This window comes from Diprion similis, chromosome 12 (assembly GCF_021155765.1).
Source record: "Diprion similis isolate iyDipSimi1 chromosome 12, iyDipSimi1.1, whole genome shotgun sequence".
Taxonomy (NCBI): Eukaryota; Metazoa; Arthropoda; class Insecta; order Hymenoptera; family Diprionidae; genus Diprion; species Diprion similis.
Window position 1 is genome coordinate 7,455,472 of NC_060116.1, and position 21,059 is coordinate 7,476,530.

At 39.9% G+C, this 21,059-nt stretch overlaps 1 protein-coding gene across 2 annotated transcripts in view; it reads left to right on the plus strand.

Moving 5' to 3' along the window:
• Nucleotides 1–18,344: 18,344 nt before the first annotated feature.
• LOC124413129 overlaps nt 18,345–21,059 on the plus strand; it is a 55,181-nt gene continuing 52,466 nt past the window's right edge. For both annotated transcript variants that reach the window (XM_046893504.1, XM_046893505.1), the window contains exon 1: nt 18,345–18,650. In XM_046893504.1, the coding sequence (XP_046749460.1) occupies nt 18,494–18,650 (157 nt within the window). In that variant the 5' untranslated portion in view covers nt 18,345–18,493. The remainder of the gene's footprint in view (nt 18,651–21,059) is intronic.

The following is a 21,059-nucleotide window of genomic DNA, read 5'->3' on the forward strand; positions in this document are numbered from 1 at the left end:
ACGTTGAATTTTTTAATGAAAATTTTAGAAAAAAATTTAAATAGAAAACGTAATACGTAAAACGGAATACGTAAATAGAAAAATTGTTAATATTTGAAATTGACGAAAAATGTTGAAACTTTAGTTTTTTACTAACTTTATTGTTATTAATCGAAATTCTGCCGTAGAGATACACGTGGCACCAATATTGATACTATTTTATAAATGGTTTAGTCATAATATCTCCTATTATTGTAGGAATGACTATTACAGTACCTCAATTATCCTTAAATTTGTACATTTTATTGCAACCATGGATAAATAATAAAGCAGATATTGATACGAAATGTCTCTCCGTGTAGGAAATAACCCAAACGAGATATTTAATTTGAAATTTGGCCAACAAGCTCTTGAGTGCATGTTTATTTCACGGTTGTAATTCAAAAATACATGATATTTATCAGAAGCCAATCGATGGTCAGGTTTTGCTTAATCACCGGCTGAATCGTCGCAATCGTTGAAACCAAAATTGCCAAAATTTCTTGAGGTATGCGGTATTTTTTGTGTGTTTTTCTTTCATCTCTTCTCATCGAAACTGTTTCGCCCAGCTAAAATGATACGCTCAACCGAATTTCGAGCACGGTTTAAACCCACATTCCGACCGAATGGATGTGAGATAATTGAAGATAAAATAGTCCCCAAGAGTCGGTTGTCTCGTGTGGTAAACGCCGATCGGCGGTCCTCGGAATTTATTATCAACTTCGCACTCCGACCTCGCGGGACGAACGTCCCCTGCAGACGCGGATTTTCCAGGCTCATCGCCGCTCCTGTTCCACCGGTGTAAATAAATTCTCAATCAATGGAATCCCCAGACATCGTGCGATATGCTGGACAAGGTCTGCGGTATACCGCGTTACCGAGTACCTATACCCGATCCCTTGTCAAGTCGCGTCTCTCGGCGTGCACGCAGCTTTTATTATATTGAAATTAGCAAATTACCCAAAAGTACCCGAAACCCTGATAAGGTGAAATATTTCCTGCTAAAGGAAACCAGCTTTTATTGGTTTTTCTTTGAAAACGAATCGTCGGAAGGGTTTTTGCAGTTGTGTTTGTTGATTTTTTTTTTTAAGTATCTCTCATTTTCTATTCCGATAAGACCTTTTCAGGATAAATTGTCGTCATTACTATTATGTTTATTACTATATTCTCCCGTTAACGGGATCTCTGGGTACCTACACACCAGTTTTTTAATAATTTTTTGTTTCTCATTTTCTTTCCGGCAGGTATACGCGGCGAGGTTCTTCTTCGCTAAAACGAGACCTCAGAGGGGCATTTTTCCCTCGTTGTTTTATCAGTCTGAGCGTATAAGTTACATTATATATCAACCTTTTTTCGGTGGATGAAAACATCTCGTTGTATCTTCACAGTTCTTCAGGTTCTCGAAAAATAATAGCTTCTCTCTTTGTGGAGGCTGAACTATCTTTGTTCGGTTTAACGCGTGGCCGCTTCGTTGATCGGTTTTCTTTGACGAACGAGATGACGAAGGACAAGATTATAGATTTTCTCAAAGGTTTTTCCTTGTTTATGTATCACTTCGCCCGATGTCGTGTTATTAATTAAAATTTCAAGGGTGTAATTGAATCACGTTGTAAATAATTTACGGAGGATCTTTTCCACGGATATCCTTATCATTAATTTAACGTGTAAGGATAAGTAAGTACCTGCGAGCTTACGTCAGTTTCTCTGAGATTTTCTAAGCTAATGCGTATCATTATTGGAGAGAAAAAATTGTATAATTGTTTAGGATATCAGTGACGAATTAATTTTGCACAAACATTATATCCTACCTGAAGGAAATTTGGTCATTTAAATATCTTCATCACCCCTTTGAAGAAATATTCACGGTTAAGTTAGGGTAGGACGCAGAGGGGTTTCGGTTACAGTTACAGTCTTGTGTTACTTCCTTTGCTCTTTCCGGTAATCCATGCAGTGGGAGAATCACTTGTCGGCTTATGAAAAGGCAGACAATCAGTCGGGACAGCTTGATGAAGTATCGATCTTTCCTGTAATTAAAGCAAGAAGGACGCTGCGGCAGTCGTCAATAAGAAAAGGGTGAAATAACGAGCTCGTGGTCGAATCTAATACCTTCGGGCATGCATTCTCACGATCCAACCATCCATCCACCGGTCGTCGGTCGGTCGCCCGGATTTAACGAAGCCCTCGGTGTCTCCTGAGCGGAATTTGGAAATGCAGCGGGGCCGCACATCCTCGATTTAGACGGCTTCGTTTATTTTCGTATGGCTAAAACAATCACGAATACGCTGCAGTCGGTGAAGACGTGCGGGCATAAGGGCGCAGAGGGGCCTCGAGGATGCTGGCATGTATACGTATATACGTGCATATAAATGGTGACAATGGTCTTCTCCCCCCTCCCCCACCCCTGCCTTTCCCGCCGCGCCTTGCCTCTCACTCTTTCACTCTCTCGTTCTCTTCCGCCTCTCTTTCTCTCTCTCTCTCTCTCACGGCTCCACAGTTCTTCCGAGGAGCTCAGGCAGAACCGCGGAGAGCTCGTTCGTCTCGCGGCGAAATTAGATGGAGTAGATGTGAATTTTCGCTAGATATGTCGAGCGAGAGCTGAGAAAATCGCCCGGCATTTAAGCTAGTAAGGCTAAGTGCTGTACGTATACGAGATTATACCCGCCCTCCAGCTTCTCATCCTTCGTCCCAAAAAAGCCGTTTGTCTTACGTTGGTACAGCTAGTTTTTTCAATCGCTAACCCCAAAGAGAGCCTTTTTCATCCCTATTTTTCGCACCTGCAAGAACATTCGAGAAACACGACGCGAACACCGTTTGCAGTCTGCTGAGCCTCCGTATACTTATGTATAATTTTATATATTGTTACGAAAGGTGAAATCATCCGTCTTTACCTCCTTTATAATGATCTATAGTAGTCGGCAAAGATAAAAGAAGTTTAAATGTTCTTGGGTCTTAAAGTGAGTAAGGTTGCTGCGTCGATTAGCATTATTGTAAAAACATTCTTGTTTTTTACTTAGACCGAGAGACCGAGAACACAATTCGCAATAAAAGTCTTTTTCCAGTTTTATTTATCCGTGTCTTTAAATCAGTTCTTTAAAAGCGTTACACTATATCTTGTATACACTTGATACGGTATCGCGACGAGCCTCAAGTTCCGGTTAACTTACCAGACTTACCTTATTCGACCTTCTTTCGAGCTGCAGAGCTTACAGGTGCATCGTTTGATCATCGAAAACGTCAAATCACTTGCTGCATATGGTACGCCCGTCGTTTTTCTACCCCGCGATTACACCCGTCTGTGACCTGTACGTGAATGTCTGACGTGATTGAAAATTGGCAAACTTGGCGGTACCGTGTATGAAATTCTCGTACGTGCAGGTGGCTTATCGAACCCGACTTGCGATTGGGTCGTTTCGACCCAACAACTCGGGGATTTCTGGTTAATTTGTTTTTTCTTTCACCAATATCGCAATCACGCGGATCAGCGATATTTAGGTTTTCGACCTTCCTCGCAACCGATGTTCCCAGATACGAGCCCATGGATAGCTGGAGGTTCTCATAGGCAATCGAGCGAGTCGTTCATGGGTCGCGGATCTCGAGCCGCGGCGTACAGATGTAGATCATTGGATAATGATAGGATGTTCCGCCTCCCCCTCCCCCTCCCCCACCCTCACCGACGCACATACGCAACCCGGTATTATACGTTACCCACTGTACAAGGCGCGGCTGTGATCACTTGTCACGTATCAAATTTACCACTACTTCGTGCCGAACGGCGACTTGATCATTCCGATTGTAGGCGGTTGAACGTGCCGCGTTTACGTTCCGCTTACGTTTTGAACAGGCCATACAGAGCTTTGCTTATCGTTGCTCCTTGGCTTTGGGGATTTCTCACGAAAACGTGAATAGCAACACTCGGATGAGTAAGGATAGTAAAAAATTGTAAAATACGCAAATCGATAGAAATAAATTATTTTACACTTAGGTATTTACTGTACGCCGTGATTTACCGTATTCGAAACCCATATATATATATATATGAGACTCGTCGTCTATAGACTTTGTTACCAGAAAAGTTTTTGCGAAATTATACTCACAGGGAGACCTGGGGTACGGCTGCTGGACCTGAACAAACCGATCCAACAGCGCGTATTATTAACAACGAAAACTTGAGAAGGTGCCCCTAATTAGCATTCACGAGAACTTGCGACCCTCATCGCTTTAGGGCACATTTTTCTCCCTTCGTTCGTTCGTTGTTTCTTTATTTTTTTTTTCTTCTTGTTTTGCAATACTTCTTCTTTTTGTCAATGTACACTTCGAAGTGGCAATTCGCGACGAAAATAGAACGTCGTTTTTCACGTTTTCGATTTCGTCCTCCTACCCTTGATGTCTCTCATTCCTTAATCCATTTTACTCCGACCTGCTTCTTTTCTCTGTCACATACAAGAGTAGATTTTTTACAGCGATTCATATTTTTCTCATGGTTCCTAAATAGCGTTACATTCAGTCATTCACCCTGCTGCAACGTGTTTTGAAATTACAGTCAAATAATTGAAGCGTGAAAAGTGCACCGACAACCCACCGAGTCAGTCCAACTCGCTATTCTTTGCGATCAATATTTTTACTAGCCGTTTCAGATAATGATCGATGAAAAAAATGTCCACAGCTATGCGCTCGCAGAACTCCCTGCATATTGCGCAATATCGTGTTAACGATACGTGAGCCAGACGATCCGATTCTCTAATCTCCTCGTAGTTCCCGTTCCTTGTTTCTTCTCCGTTTCCCTTTCACATCTAAGGCGAATTAATCCCAGGAGTATCTCAGCCGTGCAGTACTGCCACACTTGTAAGACCACACCCGGAGAGGATAGCGTTACGGTATCGGGATATCTCATTACCGGATGGTCTTCGTAAGTCTTAATAACCACACGCACACACACCCCCTGCTCATTGTCCTTCCCTTATCCCCCTTTTCCTCGGTGCATGCATCCGTCTTTGTGATTCGCACTTACTTTCAGGGGTGCCGGTAGCCTTATTACCTTCCGGTCTCTCGACTGTTCGGAGGTATCGCGTTACCTGCCGTCTATCTACAAAGCTGCCCCATTTTTTTACTTTGATTATTGTCTCGTTACAAATTACTCTCTCCCTACCCCCACCGACCCCCACCTCCAACCCTTGACTAATCTCTGCGCCGCTGCTTCCGTTTCTCTACTTTGATTAAAAGAAGCTCCTTAATTAACTACCAGGGATTCGACATCCTCGTTCTGCAGCCGTGATTGAAGCCCGCCAAATGATCAAAGAACGTCATCGACGCCACACGCGTTATGCATATGTCGCGCACGTACGATACCATCGCATATAACTGTACGACTCTGAGTCACCTTTTACCGCGCCGAAAGGGTGGCTTTTTCACCTAGAGTTTCTTTGATGATTATTAGTTTTAATAATTTTATCACATATTTCATCCAGGTGTATTTAAAGTATAAGATGTCCTGCAGGTTTGCTTATCCGACTAAACTGTAGGTACCCGGTAATTATTGTACGTGGGGTACAGGCTATTTTTGGAGTATCTGGATTTAGAAATTGAGCTACTACGCGACGCCGAGGTGTCGCCAGAGCAGTGGGGACATCGCGTGATTTCGTTTATTTCGATAATTTTTAATAGTTTCCGGAAGAAGATGCATAGCGGGGGGCGGAGGGGGGGGGGGGATATGAAGAACTAAATTACACGGAGCGTGACTCCCGAGGTGACGACATTTACCGAGAATTTTTTGTATAACCAAGAAGAAATACCGAAGGTATATACGAGTTGAAGAGGTTTAAGTAAGAAAAAAGAGTTCACTAGCAGTGAGATCATTAAGGGCGCTGTAGCGAGCTTCTAAAAACCGTAACTAGGTCAAAAGTTGAAAACTTGGCTGACTAATTTCCTCTTAAACCACGTGGGCATTTGGGGAATCGATATCGCCCACCTTGGCTACTCACGCAACACTTGCTTGGGATGGAAGTATCGTATCGATACAAGCTAATAATTACCTCGAATACATCATCGTCTTGCGAAAGCTCTCGTCGCGCACCCCTTTTCGCGAAACAAAAAGCAGCCGAGCTGTTTTGAAAGAGGCAACTCTTAAGTAGCCTCAGACTTTTATCCGCGTTTTCATCCGCTGGTATATTATGTATAAAAAAGTATCGTGGGTTCATTTGCGAATCAGGACTCACATTTTCGAACTTCTTTTGCTAAATTACCGATGTAGCAAAAATCCTCAAGCATATATCTATAGGTATGTTACATATACCATATGGATAAATTATTCTACGACAGTGATAAAGGCTTTCGATTGGTTGTGAAAATTTTCTCGAAAACAAAGCAGTATGGTGGAAGCAACGACGTTTGTGTGCAAATGTGTGTGTGTGTGTGTGTGTGTGTGCGCAGAAGCCCGCTTGCTTTTATACATTGGACAAAAATTTACGGTCTCTTTCTTTGTGTATAGATATAACATCTTAAAGTGACGTATATCCCCTTCGCACGAAGCGACGATAAGACCGCAGGACACACGAGCTATGTGACGTATCGTGCCTCGCGACTTTCTAGTCTTTTTCCTCTTATTTCCAATTTCCTTGCCCTTCCCCTACTCCTTCACCCATTTTCTTATCGACTTCTTTTTGCGCTATGCAGGCGTCGAGGGTGCGAACCGGGCCACGTGACATTATAGAAAGGAATATAAAAAGGGTCTTCGTATCACGAAGCTTTTCCTTAATTATTCAACAGTGATTGGGAGTTTTAAAAAATTTTTAGTCGCTGCACTGCCGACTCGGATTTCATACGGAATATAAGGATTTATAAATACCGCATTAGCATCGAGTTTGCAATTGAATCAAAGTGCGCTCATTGAAGATTAATTGGCATGCGGGAAGAAAAAGAGGTTGGAGGAGAAAAATGAAAAGGAGGGATAAAAACATCCATTTTTTTATTCTAGAACTGGTTAGAACAAAATTTATCGAATAAACGAAGTAGTAAATAAAGTTTGACAATCCCGAGGTAATCCAGGAGTCTGTTTTTTACTCGCATTCTGCAATTTGGCATATTACATTTGCCGCATCGAGTGGGTCGTAACTTTTGCAAAGTGTGTTTAACAAGCATACGAGGCAGGTTGGCATCTTTTTGAAACGATAACGTCAGGCGTGGCAAATTTACGATCGGATTTGTTTGTCTCTCGCGACCGCCGCACCAATCTGACGATGATCGAGGGGTCACCCTAACCCTTATTGTAATCGGTCTAACCACTTTCAAGAGTCGCTTGTGGCCTTTGATGTCTCACGCCCCCGAATAACTTTGTGGAGCGCGTCCGAATGTCCAATTGATGCCACACGCCCGATCAACTCACGCAACGGGTGATCGAGGTGAATTCGAGTGGTACGTTGAAGCGAAAAAATGAAAGAAAAAAAAACAGAAGAAGAAGAAGAAGAAGAACAAGCGGTTTCAGGCTGGCTATGAGCCAGCCCTCTAACTTCCCGTATTCACACTGCAGGTTCCAATTTCATAAAAAAAAAATAAAATACTGATATCCAATTCGAGTTTCGAACTGGAAATTCAGCTTCGGGATTGACGATTTAGAAGCTCTTGGGTACCATATTTGATGAAAATATGACCATTTAAAAATAATTTTAAACACTGTGGTGGATCCACCATTAAAAATCTTGGACGCAATCTTGTGACGCAAAAAACCTCCGCCTACTAATTTCTACCAAAATCTGAATAGTTTGAGATTTTTTTTTCACTATATTAGATTCGCCATTTTGTATTTTACAGATCTCACCTCAGATTCATGATCAGCCACCCAACAAACCTTCGAGTACCAATTTTCATAAAAATCTTGATACTTTTAGTTTTTTTTTTAGCCTATCGAATACGCCGAATTTAAATTTTGCAAATTTGAATTTAGAATCGTGACCAGTGACCCAAAAAATCTTACGGACAGAAATTTTCATTCCAATTAATTCATTCATTCTCAAGATATCATCAAGTTTATTTTATTTTTTGGACTTTTTTTTATTTGAAGAATTGAAAAAGTACCGGGCGGATCAAAGCCAAACTCCAATCGGTTTTACGTTTGGAAAATCCGCAGCGATTGAGACCAAAAAAATGATCGCTCACGTACATACACATGTACCGACATCCATTTGAAAATAATTAGAGGTGATTCTCTCAACTTCAAAACGTAGAGATCTAGTAAAAACTCAACTTTTCATTTTCGGGCTGATTACAATAATTTCTTTCTTTCCCTGAAAACAGAGAAACGGAAAGTTAAAAATACAGTCCGTGGCGGATAATTTTAAGAACACAGTCCGTGGCGGATAATTTATCGATCGGGAAAAAATGTTTCTTTGCTAATACACAATATGCTCACATAAAAGTAGGCGAGTTTTGAAAACACGATGTTCCCCGATCATCCGAGTCATCAACTTTTTCACGAGTATTACGTAATATTTTTCGCAGTGTTTGTAGACATGATGCGAAGGCGGAGACGAGGGGTGAAGAAACGTCGGAAGCAATTAAAAAGCAATCAGTCCCGGTGGATCGACATTGGAAGGTTTCAAACTTTATCGTCCGTTTTCAAAGTTTTGAAACGTCCGCGAGAGGGGATGAGAAGCAGAAATCGCCCCTACACTCTCACGGTAAACAATGGGAAGGGCAGAGCCCGCCCTCTAACGCGTTTCGCACAGTTCCATCAAAATCGCGGACTCATTTGGGGCGGTTTTTGTACTTTTGAATAGACATTTTACCGGTATTTTTCACCGCTGATTCATCCCTCGCCTAAATTTCTTTTCGAGTACGACGGTGCGGCACACGTGGTACATCAGACATGCTATAAGGTGTACGAAATCCGATATCAATGAATATCCGATATATCGGTAATACCCAGCTGCCAAATATATGTACGTACTAACGTATAAGGTATAGATATCAAACGCAATTCGTCCATAACGCTGCAAGTCGCTTTCAAGCTTACTAAACTCGAACCTGCACAGACTGTGATACGTCTATAAAATGTAATCCTAAACCGATGCATGTTAAAAGACATATATAAGTGTATATCCAGTAGTAAAACCGGGGTTTACATAGTTTTATTGTCGGCGTTCGTGGCGAGATGTGTGATTTTTTATTCAATTCTCCTTTGATCCTGTTATGCCTGTTACTCTGAGACTTTCAAGCTTTCAAAAAAGCTTCACTCGATCTTGACATCCGCGGTCAGGTAATGTGAAACAATAATTGCATCAACCGCAGGACCTCGAGAACCTCGGTTAGAGTCTCGGGTCTTTTGCAGGTGAAGCAAAGCTGGAAAACGCGAGGTTTTAGAAGCCGTTGATGGAATCGAACTGCGCACCTTTTCAAGCAACGGACGAAGGGATGAACTTGGGGAAGCGGGTAAGAGGAAGGAGTCCCGTGCCTGCACGTCTGCACGCCTGCATGCCATGCAGGAGGACGCGATAGTGTGCAGGTTATTGTTAGGACTAACCAACACAACTCCAGCTAGGGCTCGGCCTTACGTATCTACTAGCGCTACTCGCTTCTTTCTACTCGCGCGAGTCGCCCGAGAGACGCATCAGAGTTCGGTCAGTATAACTGGCACTCTTGTCGTTGAACCACGTGTGCCTTCGCTCGCTCGGGTATCGTTAGCCTAATCTAAACTAAGCTAAGCTGTGTAAGCTTTAAGCTCTGCAGTTTGAAGCCGAGCCTCCGCAGGGAGGGACAAACTATACCGACGCGGTGTTATTTGATTACAAGTTGCTGCTTCTTTTTTTTTTTATTTTTTATTCCTTACCTTTTTTTCATTTTCTCTCTTTTTCCTGTGCCACTAGTTTCTGTTGATTCTAAACGATAGTTTTCACGCCCGCTTCACACTTTGGTTTATAAGTGTTTTGACGTGCTACCGGAATAGACGACGGTTCTCTTTTCACTCCAAGTTGTTACAGCGTGTCGCAGTGTATTTGTGAAAAGCGTAAGTTTGATAAAAAAAATTGTTTTTTTTACTCTTACTCATTTTAGTTCTGATCTATTCCAATTTCACGATAATTTTAACGGGATAACGTAATAACTGTTGCGGCAGCGATTGGCTCAATACGTTCCCCACTAGCAAATAATATAATATATACATATAGGTGTCGATAACCGTATGATAATTACTGTGATCATTGGATATTACATAGTGTGCGTGTTTGTGTGTGTGTGTGTGCGCGCGCACTCGCATAATTAAATTTGTCGATGAACTTTCTTGGTAATTACGGAGGGAATATAGCTATGAACAAATAAATATCACTTGAGCAGCAATGCAGTTCGATTCAATATGCATTACCTGTAATACATGTGGATTGACATAGTATTTCGGTTATTCGAATTACGCGGTAGGTACATTACTTCCTGTACGGAAATCAAGCAATATTATCCCACATGTCCGTATACGTATATCTTGCACGCTATTAACATCTTAATTGTCTAGATTGAATATGCAGAGAGAGAGAGAGAGAAAGGGATCAAAGAGAGAGTGGAGCGATTGGTATGATATTCCATTCACATTGGCGATTGAGATATCTCTAATCGAGGAGTATGAAGTTGGCAAACAACAGAGTGAAATTCATCGGCAATTAGCGGACGTATGACCGAAATTTTTTTTTTTCATTCCACGTTATTTTTTTTTTTATTTTTTTTGCCGTTTGGCACCCCTTTCAACCCGCAGGGATCGAGGAGAGTCGGATCCCTCCGGTGTTTATTTTTGGAAAAAATTACGGGTGCACTCCAGCAGCGGCGGTAGCACTGCGCTGCGTTACGTTTGGGAGGGGGGGGGGGGGGGGGGGGGGGGGGGGGCGAGAAGCGTTTCCTCGTTTTCGTTCTTGTGTTTTTTTTTCCGCGGACAAAATTCTTTTTTTTTCCATGTTTTTTTTCGGGAGGGTTTTTAAAGAGGGCCCTTCGAAAGTCGGGTTCCGGTTCGGCTGAATTGCACTTTTATACACGAAAAATCAATCGGCATAACAAACCGTTTTTGCGCGTGTTTTAAGTGTCATCGTTCCGGCAAATATTTACTGGCGGACGATAGCGTGTGTTTGTGTGTATGTGCCTTGGGGGAAAGTGAACGCATACTATAGGTGAAAGAGGGGAAATAATGCTTCCCATGCCCACAACCCTTGACAATTCCATTGAAATCTATTTTCACCTTCCTCATCGACCTGCGTTACGGCTCTTGATGACACGAGGGCTGGTGCCGCACACGTGTCGAGAGTGTAACAGGTGAGGATCGATGACATCCCTTCTTTTTTTACACTCCCGTTTATTTTTACTTCATTCTTTTTAATCTCAGTTTTGATTTCTTAGTCTTATTAGACATCGTGGTTCGATGTGGTTGTGTAATAGTTGTAATTGATATGTTAGGCAGATGTTCCGCTGCGTTATTTGCAGGCGTCTTAATATATTGAAAAGCTGATTTCAATTCGATTTTTCACGAACTGCATGATACGATAGTTTTTTAATCTTTTTATTCGTCTGGTTATATGAACTTCTTGAAGAAAAAAGACTTGCAAGGTTTCGCGTGAAAATTTATCAAATTTATAACGTTGAATGAAGCGAGAGGAACTCTTCTTCGAACAAACATTAAGATTTCGATTTTTCGTGTGATTATTTATAAATAAAGCAGCTGTCATTGTGATCTGTTTTACTCGATCAATCACATACGTTCAGAATAAGTTTTCGAAATAATGAATTTAGGAAGGAAGTTTTTTTTTTTATTCGAGCCAGACTTTCAGCTGTCAGATAATTTTAAGTAATATGCAACATCATTTAACTTCTGACTGTTTATCGTACGTAGTGCAGAAACAGCAAAAATGACAAATGAGAAAACGCAAGTGGGTAGCAGGTATCAGTCAGTTACTCGTCATGTTGTGTTTTGGGTCTCAATGCTAATGGTAGGCAGTTATTTTATTAGTTTTTTCAAACCGACGTCTCATCGTCAAGTGAAATCACGCTTTATTCACGCAATCAGCGACGCAGTTTACGGAGTCGGAACAGCTGCGTTGTATAAGTTCACACGGTCCCAAACATTTGTAGAAACGAACGGGTGGTCTACGATTAAATGGAATTAGGAAATTAGTAAATTAGGAAATTAGGGAAGAGAAAAAATGGGCATTCATCCAATCAACAGACGGATAGACTATATATATATATAATACATGCAATATTTTTGAGATTATATTAATTCTCGGCTTGTTTATGATTCGATTTAATTATAAGTAATTATAACTGTTTAACCTAATTATTTCAAGATACAAAGTCAATCATTTCTCTACTTTCGAATACGCAGTTTTATTCTTGTCACAGTTCGTATATTATTATTGCATGACGATCGGTATGCGTTCGTAAATGTTATTTTGCGCTTACAACATGACGTAAATGTTACAGTGAAATGCGTTATTTAATCTACCGCGATCTATTAATACCAAGTGCGACGTTCTATATTTACCATTGGTGAGTAAATTTAAAACAGAATATGTATATACGCTGAGCGCGATCATTGCGGATATCTATATTTACCCTTGACATTGGTTATAGAATGCGCGGTTATTTCGAACACATGTATGTGCAATACTCGAACCGTACAGGAATCTTGTCGCTTTCATCGCCGATACAAAGCGTCGAGGAAACCTCCTGCACAGAGACATTTCTTATCATTTCTTTTTTACATTTTTTTTTCCCTTCTTCTCTTTCCTCTCAGAAAACCCGTCGCTGTCTCCTACGGTTTCTTTTTCTGCGTCCGTTGGTACGACGCACGTATAATATGAAAGCTTGATACACCCATCCATCCGTCCATCCACTACGCACAGGTTGCACGCATGAATGTTCTTTTGCGCCTCAATCGTGATAAGCATTGTAGGGTTGCGCAAAAGCGAGTCTCGCAGTTCTAAGATCCAAGTGATCCTTTGTGATTTTACATTGAATATAATACGCTACGAAACGGCCGGATTGCGTTTAGCCAGATACCATATACACCCACCTGTTATTGCCGTCTTTGCGTATGTAATAAGATTTTCACTCTGAGAATAACCTTCGGTATTAGTAATTCAATTGCTAATTCATCTGTATTATAGTAATAACTTGCTCTAGGATATATTGTTTTGCCGGAATCAGATAATTTCTACGTCCAGTTACCGATATTCAACACAATTTATCACAGAATAGATTTAGGTACGAAGCATGGAATAATAATAATGTCCACGAATTGACAGATAAAAAATTATAACGGAAAACAAAGGAAAAAATACAAAAAAAAGTAACTAAAAATATTAATGAATAAATTAACAAAAATTTTCACCAGCTCGTTTCGACGCTGACTAAAACAAATTTAGTGATTCGTAACAGGGGGAGGGGGGTGTCGTGTTATGTTGTAGGTATGCCCAGGATTCGGTAGTAAATTACTCACGGGCTTTATTAATTATTAGTTAACGGGCTCGTTTAAACGTGACGTGGCGAGTGATCGTTATTTGGTATGAAACGCTAGGAACGCGGTACGTGTCGGCGAGAGCTGCACGGGATGCACCGTATAATCCATATATGCTGCTGCTGCCCCGTGTCGGTGCTGTTACAGGATCAGTGTGAAAGCTCGAATTTAAAGAGGACACTCAACACGCGTGTAAAATTCATGGATTTATGCACTTGCCCGGGTCTGCCAACGCCTCGAAACATACCTGCATAGGTATCTATATACATAGGTGTAGGAACTAATTCGTTTCGTGAAAAGAAGTGTCAAGTGCCTGAAACACGAGGTATAATATGGAACATGCTGTTACGCTGTGTGTGTGTGTGTGTGTGTGTGTGTTTACACGTTTGTTGGTTTGTTTATACATAGTATAACACGGAATTGACGAGTACCTTACCTACTCTATACGCTCATTTACACCCTATGCGGCAGCCTCGTGCTATGTTATACATAATTACAAAAGTTAATTAGCCTTTCAAAGATGAAAGAAGTCGCAACGTATGGTCTTTTCACTGATTCACAGCATCCCATTACCGCCGTCATCCACGCGTTTTAGCAGTATGTATATGTATGTATATGTAGCAAAAGTAACTATAATCGGCCGAGTTCTACGAATCGTAATATGCCGAGTATGAAAAGAGCAAAGAAATTCAAAGCGCATTGTATGCTTTGTTTTATAATTATTTAGGATCTCTTTATATCGTATATATATGCTAAAACTTTGCGCACCTGTACGTGTGTGCAAATTTTAATCGTGAGCTTTCGATAAAACTAAGAAGAAAAAGGCAAAGTAAAGGAATTGGGTATGATTCAACACAAGGGCGTTTCTATCGGATTTATGTAGAAGCATTTGGCGATGTTGATGCTGAAATGAAAGGGTACGTAATGATGTTTGAAAATAGTTTAAACACGGTTTAATTACGCTTTAAATGGTGCTGCACGGTTTATATATAACTCGTACGTGAATACCAACGCACGCCCCTGCACGTCGTCGCCTCGAGCCGTTAAAATTATATTTCAAACACTATATACTTTGGTTTCACGCTACCGGTATTTCGGTATTCTCGTCCTCGAGCAGATTCTGTTTTTTTTTCTTTCCTTTTTTTTTTCTTTTAACTAATTTTTCTACTCGTTTTGTTTTCATTCTAAACATCGATCATCCGGAAATCTTGATACTTGCAGTATCTAACCTAGTATGTATAATGATTTATTTACTGCGTATTTGCATCGATATATATTATATGTTAATAATTTAAAAAATTTGATGACTAATTTTCGAACGATGTGTTCTTACAGATAATTAATGTTATCCGTTGTGATGTTTGACTACCGAATGAATCGCACTTTTTTTTTTATTACATCCAAGCAAATCAGGCTTCAAAGCACCGACGACTATACCAATAAACATAGTTCTGCGCTGTGGGCGCTTGCCGGATGATTGAAATAAAATAGTGAGGAGGAACTTGTTGCCAATCGCGTGAATAAATGAGTTGATATACATATTGTAAGTGTTGAAAGAAGTAGAATACTTCTTCCATGACTCACGTATATAAATATAATTTTATTTATGCAGATAAAATATGTTTCATTTACTATCGGAATTATAGGAAAACGTGAACGACGATGGTGAATATTAGATCACTTTTTTTTTCTTTGCGTGGATGTAAACTTGAAGAAAAGAAAACTAAGTAGATAGTGAGAATCTAGTTTAACACGTGGATATAAAAATTAGGATCATTCAATAGTAATGAGCATAGCTCGATCAAATAAACAAACTGATTCAACTTGGTCAATAAATTTTTTACTATTATTGCGGCAATATGTTAGTTCCGTTGTCGGAATTTTATAAAAGATGTGCCTTGTAATTAGCTATATTACTCAAATTTTACTTACTGCATTGAAATAAACGAAATACCGCAAGGCGTTTCACTCGTGAACTTAATTGAAAGATTCGCGAACTTTAAAATCTGAAAGATTGTATTTTTTTGTTTTCTTCTTATTTTCTTATATTTTCGTTTTTATCGTCAACAGGTGTGATTAACGCTGAGAGGAAAAAATCTCAGCTTAACCAATTCAATTAAGGTCTCGCGGTTTAGTAACTATAAACTGTCGCGAACATGCGGCGTTTAAAAGCTCCTGTGTAGCTCACTCGAATCGCTTTTCGCGTGTTCAAAAGTTTGAGTGACAGCGGGAACTGTAATGTATATATTTAAACACCGAGCGAGAATTCGACCAATGTGTCTCTTTCGCACACCTATCTCTGTGCTCTTCCACTCTTCAGATCATTCTTCGAGCGTTAGTCGCAACTGTATTTATACAATGATATATAATTTATACATGTTACAGCTGTACAATGCGTGTAAAATAAATTTTAAACCACTTTTTGATAAGTACAGAAAAATTAACCTGGGCGGGGATTTTTTTTTTTTTTGTTTTTTTTTTATACTCGAAGAATTTTTGAAAGCTTGCCGCTGATCGTGAGCTTGATTTGCACGCGACGTGGTGGTTTGTTTAGAATAAAATTAATTGCTCGTGTCACGGAGTGTGTTAGGGAAATAAAAGGGGGATGGTGTTAGATTTTATAATTATACTTTCACGCCGTACGGTTAGAAAGTCTAATCAATCTCGTAGATCGGTGACCCTTGTTTCTTGAGTGCTTTTTTTACGTGCGGCGTATTATATGTATATTCATGTTTGCAAGCGCACATTTCACGATCATGTGTAAACAAATCGTGTTTCAGAGGGTAATTCCTGTCTAACCATGAGAATTTTTTTTATGGTGTAACCATATCGTTCTGCGAGTTCCCTGTAATCCGATTTCAACTGTCCCGACGATGTAGGGGTTTGTAGTGGCGAAGAAAAGCTCTTGACGCGTGCAGGTTCGAAGGGTTCTTTGTGCCTGTTCCCATTCGGTATACGTAGGTACGATAATGCAGCTTCGAAGAACGCTTTTCCATCGTTCAGACAAGGTCGCTCTTGTACCTACGGCGTACAGCGGCTTACTTAGGTGCTCGGGGGTGAAGTTAGTTCGTGATTTGGTTAAAAAGCTCGTTTGTAGAAGTCAAGTTTAATTGGAGGAAAGTTCGTCCCGAAAGTTGGTGAACAGTCTGCAACGCAGGGGGCAGGTAGCTGCTGGATAGAAAATACGAAGAGCAACCATACGGGGTAAAACAAGGAGCTTTCGACGTCCCCCCTTCCCCTGTACCCGGAGAATTATTCGCTCGCGTCAAGGCTGCTCGCCTTTGGATAACATTCGAAAAGCAAAAGCTCGCACCGATCAGAAAGCTCGCTGCGTCCAGTTTCAGGGTTGCTTTTCACGTTGTCGTCGTATGCATCTCCAAATATCGAAGTTAACGTTTCTGAAACAGCAAAAAGCTTTTGCCAGTTCCATTCTATACGCTAAAATAAAGAAATGGTATCGATTCTACGAAATAAAAATAGTAAATTCATAAAATTAATACTATTTTATTTGTTTCTTGCGTATAGAATGGGGATGATGAGCTTTGTGATAGACGGACTTCGATGTTTGAAGATATATACATCAACGTCGAAATCGACCAGGTACACCCTTAACTCGACTGCGTGTGAAAATTAGCAGACTCGCAAACCTCGAAAGAGTGATTCCTTTTCTCTTTCCCTCGTCGTTCGTGGCATAAGTTGGGTCCGTTCGTGTATTTCAGGCAGGTAAATTGAAGGCGGTTCTTGTCTCGACCGCGAACGTGGTTTTACGGCTAATTAAATCACCTGGTGCTGCTGACCGCTATATACAACACGCCCATCCCGTCATGTGTGGCTTTCGCCTGCCTGACTATTAAATTCCATCTATATTATATAGCGGTACCTTCGGTAAGCCCAAATCGTTGTAAATATGGGCACAAGGTTACTCCTTTGGAGGCTACGAGATTTACTTACTTTGTTAACCCTTACGCTGCACACCTCTTGTGTATAACACTGGTGTCACATCGGGGTCGTTGAATACCCCACGTCGAAAATGATTGCGAAGAAATGGAAATGTTTTCAAGAACTTGACAAAATTCCGGGATACTTTTTAACTGTTATGTTTCAAGGCAAGTTAGTTATCCTTGGCAGAATGAAATTTTCAATACCTATGACAAAACAATTCACAAAACAAGGAAATACCGGGAAATGAATCATTTTACTCAAGATATCGTAATTCACTAAATTTTCAATATTTTGAGCTGAAAAAATGGTATTTATTTCAGTGACTGAGGTTTAATTTTTCTAAAAAAATGAGATTTAACGATTCTTACGATATTTCATTATTTATTTTTGATCAAATCAGACTATTTTGGACGTTTTTTTTAATGGAATTTACAGTGAAAATGCTTTGGGGTTATTTTAAGACTGGTGTAAGGGTTTTACTACCATGGGAATAAGATAAGATTTTTTCAGGTGACTAATTTACAAATTTTACGTTGATAAAAAAAGAAACAAAAATTTGCTTAAACGGACGTTTTTGTACATTACATTTTGTTTCAATTCGAATTGAATTCGAACCGAATAAAGCGTTAATAAGCTGAACGATTTAAATTTTAGTAAGTTACTAGAACTGGGAAAATGTCAGAGAAAACTGAGTCTCAGGTCCTGGAAAATCTAGAAATGTGACAGAATATTATTCACAAAAAATTTGTGGCCGGTCTAATTGATGATTTGCTTATCAGACCTCAAGGCAAAAAAGTGATTTTTCTTAAAATAATCGGCGCCCTTTATTCCGATTTCTAATACTTCATAATTTGACCATGTACGACAATTTTTATTTCAGATACCGAGTGATTCATCCGGCAGGATCGCCTGGCGGTCCCGGAATCCGGGCTCTTTGGCCGGGGCGGAAGGACGGCGAACCGAGAGTCGTTAGTGTTCGATGAGTCGCGTGTCGCCTAGTGCGCGTTCAAGTGCCGCAGAGTGCGGATTGGGAATAAGTATGCGGTGCGATACACGATGATACGGAGATTCGGAAGCGAGCCGTTGGCTCGATGCCATCGGAGAGAAGAACACGGAGGACCAGGACGAGGACGAGGGCGACGACGCAGTTGCGTGCTCCACCCGCTACTCGCCATCGCCGCGGCAATATTCTTGCCAAATTTCGTCCATTCAGGTGAGTGGGAAATTTGATCGTGTAAGACTATAATGTATAAGCAGTATAAGGCTCGTGGTTCTAACGCGAATTAAGAGGTGCAACGCTTTTCACGAGCGGTGGAAATCGCGAACTATTTATCCATCTACCGGAAAGAATCCAAGCTGGCCGACCAATCAGTGAATCTGAACGTGACTCTCCGGCCGCGTGTCCAATCTGGGTATCTTGTTTTTCTTTTTGTTTTTCTTTTTAAAAACAAGGATTTAACTAGTATCACCCGATACTTTAGAGATACTTCACATTAGGGTGGTTCTTAATAGGGTTGGTTTGAATTTTTATGCTCCCAGAGGCTTAAACGCTTTCGAATTGATACAAAAAGAAAACAAATCCATAAAAATTTAAGCTCTCTATATCAATTCTAAGATAGTCAGCCTTTGATGAAATTATCTTGTGGAGATAAGATGGTGAAAAGTTTTTTTTTGCTCTTTGGAATTTTATAAGTCGTTGACGAATATGAAAAATATATATTTTTTGTAGAGAATTGAACGCTCTATAAAATAGCTCTGATGCATAAAATTCTTAAATAAATGCGTTGGTTTGTTAATTGACGTTCAAATTTTAATTTATACAAAATTATTATTCTGTCAATTATAGCTACGACATAAATAACTGTATCATATAATATATTACGATATTGTTGTCGAACGTTTTAATATATTTTATCACCGAGTTGTTTATTTAAAACTTACCAAACTTGTATTTTTTAAACTGAGTTTCTTCAGAGTCTACCTCAGGTTGTAACATGGAGATTTTTTTTCGGTATTTCGTTGGTTAGAGTTTATACCTTAAAAAACTTGTGCTCAACTATCGCCAGAGCCTTTGTACTCTGATTGTAACATCGTTTTCGACCCTGACCCTTGAATAATGCTTTAATCCTGAAATTCTTTGCGGCAAGAGTCATAATTAATCAAGAATTAAACTTTCACGTAATTCTCGTACAAAGTTTGAAAAGCACTTTGGAAATTATTTGAAGCGTTCGAACTCCTGAGAAATTTGTTTAACCACCGACAGAAGCTACGCACTCGTTCAACAAGCAGTAACGTCTTGCGGTTTGGACGCTTTGGGCAAAATTTTCTTGTGATTCATTTTCTTTTTTCTTGTTTGTGTTGTTTTTTTTTCTTCCTTTATACTTTCTTTCCACTTTTATCTCTTTGTTCAGATTACTTCCTCAAGTTTTAACCGTGTTTCGAGCATCGTTAGTGGTATTGAAATAAATACAAGTTCAAAGTCAACTGCAGCGTTGAGTTTGATTCTTGACTTTGAAAAATTCAAAATAGCTTTTCCATTATTAAAAATCATAAGAATTAACCATTTCAAGCCTACTCACGAATAAATTGAAACATTTCAATAACGGAATATTGTTGATATGCTGGAATCACCCTGAGGTGATGGAATTGCAAAGAATAAAAGAAAGCAATATCGCAGATTAATCGTATTTGCGAAAAGCTCGGAGAAATCTGTGCTTTTTATTCGACAGCTGGGTTAAATCCTTTCACCGTATCTATTTCGTTCTCGGTTTCTTGCCTGCAGGACTTGTAATCTAATCAACACGTCTCGTTTCGCCCGACGTTTCATCAAACAGATATGCCGAGTTGTAAACTGTTTTACGTGTGTGTGCAATTTTGCATCGCATTGCTGCAGCCTTGCTCGAAGACTCGTTGGCTCTCACGAATAAAGCAAACGGTGCAAAGCTGTTGCTTGTAGAGTATTTCACTAGTTAAATTCTCTCCAGAGGTGCGCTCATAGCGTTACACTTATAGGGGACGCCGGTAAAACGTCATACGTGATACGAGCACCGTTACTAACAATAAACCAGACACGGTTTCACCATCGTTCGATTTCAATCTTTTGTTCTTCAACAATTTTAATCCTCGATTTTTCAACCGAGGGGGAGAAGCGAAGGTGTCCATTAGGGTGTTTGAGAAAAAAATAATTCACGATTTTCCACCACCTATGGCACCCCCTAAAAAGTTTGTTTAGGTTAAAAGAAAAATGTTCTGCAAATATCAGCGTTATGTGTTATGTGGAACATCGTATTCATTTGATTTTTCACTTTGTTCATATTTTTTTTGAACTTGTGGAGAAACGCGTTGTGGCACTTGAATTATTATTTCTTTCCTGACATTCATGTTAAACCCGAAGATCAAGATCCATAGCACAACAATATATCAACAGGAAATCCTATTCTCCTAAATGAAAAGTTCATATTGAATTATAGCTATTTCCTTAGATTGAATTAAGTATGAAAAAGTCGTCAGATTCACTTCTCAACAATCAACTTGAGACTTAATATTACAAGCGTAAGTCCTCTTTCTTACGTAAATTGATGTTACGAACGATGTAAGCAATAAAGAAAAATTTCATTCACGA